Source organism: Sinocyclocheilus rhinocerous, unplaced genomic scaffold, assembly GCF_001515625.1.
Source record: "Sinocyclocheilus rhinocerous isolate Xijiao unplaced genomic scaffold, SAMN03320098_v1.1 scaffold1128, whole genome shotgun sequence".
NCBI classification, from domain to species: domain Eukaryota; kingdom Metazoa; phylum Chordata; class Actinopteri; order Cypriniformes; family Cyprinidae; genus Sinocyclocheilus; species Sinocyclocheilus rhinocerous.
The window spans coordinates 342,881-347,837 of NW_015632731.1; the positions used below are offsets into that span (position 1 = coordinate 342,881).

The 4,957-nt window shown below is 38.2% G+C and overlaps 1 protein-coding gene across 1 annotated transcript; it reads right to left on the reverse strand.

The window, feature by feature from the left end:
* Positions 1-699: 699 nt before the first annotated feature.
* olfcx3 (olfactory receptor C family, x3) lies at positions 700-3,350 on the reverse strand. Its single transcript, XM_016556022.1, has 6 exons — positions 3,091-3,350; positions 2,636-2,933; positions 1,613-2,446; positions 1,215-1,436; positions 792-955; positions 700-709 (listed from the first exon to the last, which is right to left on the reverse strand). Exons 1-6 carry the CDS (start codon positions 3,324-3,326, stop codon positions 700-702), a joined length of 1,764 nt encoding a protein of 587 aa, XP_016411508.1. The 5' UTR covers positions 3,327-3,350.
* Between the last annotated feature and the right edge of the window lie 1,607 nt (positions 3,351-4,957).

Sequence of the window (4,957 nt, forward strand, 5' to 3'; positions counted from 1 at the left end):
AATATGAGCATACTGAATGTGATGAATTTAGCTTCATTAAAGTTGTCTGGTAATTTTCTGGCCAAAAATGCTAATAAGAAGCACAACAAAGCTAGGAAGCCAATATATCCTAGCACACACCAAAATCCAGTTTCAGATCCGACAGCACATTCAACAATTATAGTTGCACTCAAGAACTTGGTGTTGTATGAAGCAACAGGAGGCTTTGTTATTAACCATATGATGCAAATAAGTGCTTGCACAAAAGTGCACAAGATTACACTTGATCTTTGTTTAGCAGGGTCAAACCACTTCATGACATTACTGCCAGGGAGGGTGGCTCTGAAAGCCATTAAAACTACTACAGTTTTTGCCAAGATGCATGAAATACAGAGAGTAAAGCTTATTCCAAAGGCTGGATACCGAATCTGACATAACCAGTCAGTCGGCTTCCCTATAAATGTTAGGCCAATAAGAAAGCATGCACAGAGGAAAAGGAGGAGAAGGAAACTTAACTCTACATTGTTTCCTCGTATGACTGGAGTCTTTCTATACATTATAAACACAACAATCACTGCTAATGCTGCACAGGCCCCAAATGCTGAAAATGCCCATAGAATTATTCCCAAGGGCTCCTGAAAGGACAAAAACTCTAAAGTTTTGGGAATGCACTGGTCTTGGGCTTGGTTTGGCCATGTTTCTTTAGAACATGTCAGGCAATCATTTGAATCTGTGGAAAAATTGGTGAAAATGGGGTGCATAAAATATATTTATATTTTGATTATTGCAAATAATAATCCCCCCCCACCTACCTAAAAAACAAAAAGTGAGGAGCTTTGAGAAAATTCACACCTGTCTGATTACTGATCTCTCCTTCAGCACATGGTATACAGTCAAAGCAGCAGACTGGCTTTCCTTTCTGCCTGGCCTTCCTGGAGCCTGGCAGACAGCTTTTACTGCACAGTGATTCTGGTGCCTAATGACCACAGCAGAGCAAGCAGTAGAAAAACACTACATAGTCTCAATGAGAGTGCATGTCACTACATATTTTCATTGCATAAAGACATATGCGACTTAAAAATCTAAAATGTTTAGTATAAAATAAAAGCAATAGTGCATTGCCATTTCAAGTTAAAAAAATGGATTTTATTTAGTTCTGCCATAACTACTGGGGAGAGTTGAAGGAAAAACAGACAAAGCAAGCAATATCGGGTGATGAATGGGATGGCACACACCTTCTCTCCTCTGTGCCACATAATTGCTGGCTCATCTATTTCTAGGTCCTTGTCATCTTCGAGGGAGGCATCATAGAATCCCACCCTCACTAGTTGAAGGGAGCCATCCGACTCTCTTTGCCAGTTCATCAGGTCATAGGATGCAATGGGATCACCATTATCATCAAATCTGACCTCTTCCCCTAGTGTTGTGAAATGTGTTCTTTTCATATAGTACAGGAGCTTAGGTGAATGTTGGTAGATAGGATGATGCAAAGCAAATCATTAAAATGCATGGTTGGCAATATATTGATGTATAGATGATACATTTAACCATTGTTTTAAAATGTGTACAGTGTTTGATAATTTCTTATTAGCACAATATAGACAGAGAATGTAAAATGGTGAGTAACACACACCTGCCATGGCAGAATTTGAGATAGACTCCCACATGCCCCATTCTGAAAGGGGCCTTTTCCTGGTTCACATGTGCTCATGTCATGTAGTGCATGTGCTATGAGATACACAGCCTTATAAACATTGTATGAGACTCTGAGTTGTGACACATCTGAATAAGGAGTGTATACATCGTCCAAACTCTCACTGCCATTGCAGGGTGGCCAGTTATGTGCCTCTTCTCCATGTACATGAGTATTTAAGGACCCATTCAGTCGGCAACGGAAAGTCTCTTCCCAAAACTCAGAGAGAAAATGTGACTTCTGAGCAACAGAAGCATTTACTCTTCTGAGGTAACTACCAAAATGTGGGATATCAGCTCTCCGAATGGCAAACCCTAATGTTCCCTTTAACAGATCACCAAAATCGCCCCAGAGGGCTTTTGATGTGGCCCAAGCCTCACTGGCAATCCACTGAAGATGAGTAACATTTTGCCGTCTGCACTCTTTTAGTATACTTTGTAGTTCTGATTCCCCAGAGAAGTTTACTATGACTGTGGCAGAAGACGATTTTAAAATGTTCACAAGTTCCTCCACTGCATCTTGCATCAGTACAACAGGATAGAAGTGAACATAAGCAGGACAAATATCAAATCTTTCGGACTCCTTTAAGAAAAGCTGGATAGCAAAGCGAGCATAGTCTGATTCCACACCAATCACCCCAACCCATGCCCATTGAAAATAATGAACAAGTTTTACCAAAGCTTTAATCTGAAATAGATCACTTGGCATTGTCCGCATGAATGCTGGAAACTCTCTCTTGTCACTGAGACATGAACAGGATGCAAAGTAGCTCACCTAAAATATGAAAACACAACATTTCAGGAAGATTAAAAAGTAACTAATAAGTAAACTAATAAAGTAAAACCAAATAAATGCTAACACTGTTAATTGATAATTTGTGTATGCATACACTTTCATTACCAAGGCAAAGGAAATGCAACTGCAAGAGATTAAATCAAAATAATTTTAAATATTTTCTTTTACCAGGGGTATTTTAAAGGATACTAGAGTTCTCAGAACAGCCATGGAGACTCCTGATGCAGCATCTCCCACGATTACAGGGCTCGGCTGCTTTTGAATATCTTTACAGCTTTGTCCACTGCCCTTCTCTGGCTGTCCATTGACCAGAAGAAGAGACCTCTTCACAGATACAGGTATGTCATCACCGCTGTCCCTGATGTGGTAGCCCAAGGATAGGTTTGGCAAAAGGTCTTGCCGCTGGTTTATTTCTCTCACAGCAAAGATCATCGTCTGCATCCACCTCAGGGCTCTAGGAGTGAAGCTGCATCAGATTTCACACACACACACACACACACACACACACACACACACATTTAATGCACACTTATTAACTGCATTATTTGCAATGTAAAAAAACAAAAATAAAATAATTTCTAAACATTACAAAACATCGATCAAATTATGAAAGCATGACACACAATTTATACTTGGTTGGCTCAGGTTTGGTCTTGAAAGAAGAAAAAGATGATATGGGGCTGGAATGCAAAGGAAAAACCGCTCCCAAAACGACATCTCCCCCCTTGTAAAAGCTGTAGGTATCTTCATCTCCTTGAAAGACACACTTAATCTTGCTTTTATACTGACTCTGCAAACCAATACACAGCAGAGGCCAAAATGTAAAATGTAAAAGCAAAACTGCATTAAGCTGTGCCATAACTGATAACTGACAGAATCTAATGGGTACAGCATTTGTAGATAATCTGTGATTGAGGGATGGCCTTAACTTTTTTTCACCTGGAAAAAAAAAATCATATGCCCCTCCTGCTGTCAATCTTTTATGTAGCAAGCCTTTGTGAATGCAATTATTTCTTTGAGCCAATGATAATGCACACCTGATACGCATTCATCCACGAGACAACGTCAATCAATCAATCAGTCAATCAGTCAATAAAAAAATTGTCACATTATAACTTATTTTCTGTGTTAGTATTCTGTGTTCTGTGTAATTTCACAGTAGCTATTCTGGTGCACATTTTACTGTGGGCTGTAAAAACTGTATGCGTAAAACATTTTGTTGGGATTATACATGTAGCATTGACAGTGTTGTCTACTCATTTTACAGTTGTATATTTACATGCTGTAATTATAGACCATCAATTGTAAAATAGTGATGATGCAAACATTCCCTAAGCCTATCTCAGATATACTGAATGAATGAATGAGTGAATGAATGAATGAATGAATGAATCAATGAATGAATGAATGAATGAATGAATGAATGAATCAATCAATCAATCAATCAATCAATCAAAAGAAATAATTTCTTACTTGGGGAGTGTCGGAAAGTAAATTGTTATTCTATTAAATTAAAATAAAACTAAGCATTTGGAAGATGCTTTTTATCAGTTTGTACCTTTCCTGGAAATCAATTTCTATTACCTAAGTGGTGCCCGCAGAATAACATAGGTTTCATAGATAATTGGATGAGTTTTTGGGGCAGACCTGACCTGTTGAAAAGAGATGGTCTTCATCCCTCCTGGTGTGGTGCCGCGCTTCTCTCTAGAAATATGGCACATAGTCTTAGAGTTTGTACTTGACTAACTGGGGCCCAGGTCAGGAAGCAGACAAACTGGCTAAACCGACCGTCTGCTAGCCGCCTCACGTCAAAGAAATCAGTTAATAAATAAAGGTGACTTGACTTGACCTTCTTTCTTAATTTGTGGGCTTTTTTTCAATGCAACTGATTATGGTTAATTTGTTTAATTAATCACTGTTAATTAGCATATTATTTTAATTAATCACCATATTAATCACCATAATCTACTAAGTAAAGCATTATTGATATTGTAATTGTTGATTTTGTAATGTATAATATGTCTAACACAGACACTAATAATAGTTTCAGACTGAGGTATCATGGGAAACAAAATAGTGCACCTGAATAGATATATAACTCAGGACAACGTCATGCATAATGATATGCATGATTAACATATAAAACCAAAGGTAAGACAAGCATCTCCTCACCTTTTTTCTTGTGGAGGTTAACAGGATAATGTTTCATATTTTTGTCTCCGTGTTTCATCTTTCCAGTGCAACTGTAACTTCAAGCTGCAACCCACAGGGTGACTTTAATTTGCCAGTATTCATGACTAGTGGAGACTTCACAATAGGAGGAATATTTCCTTTGCATTATAGAGTAGAGTTTCCTCCAACAGACTACATAAAGAGACCTTTAGCAGCACAGTGTCAAGGGTAAGGACATGTCTTATATGTTATTTACGTTTTTCCCAAGCTGTAATTAAGTTGGCTTGAGAAAGCCAACTTACTGAAATGCTATTTAAA

Excerpts from the sequence above, each read along its gene's own strand:
- olfcx3 (XM_016556022.1), bottom strand. The coding sequence starts at position 3,326 with ATGGCACAGCTTAATGCAGTTTTGCTTTTACATTTTACATTTTGGCCT. Across the intron at positions 2,447-2,635 it reads TATCCTTTAAAATACCCCTG|GTGAGCTACTTTGCATCCTG; the intron begins GTAAAAGAAAAT and ends TTCATATTTTAG. Across the intron at positions 956-1,214 it reads TGTGGCACAGAGGAGAGAAG|GCACCAGAATCACTGTGCAG; the intron begins GTGTGTGCCATC and ends TGTGGTCATTAG.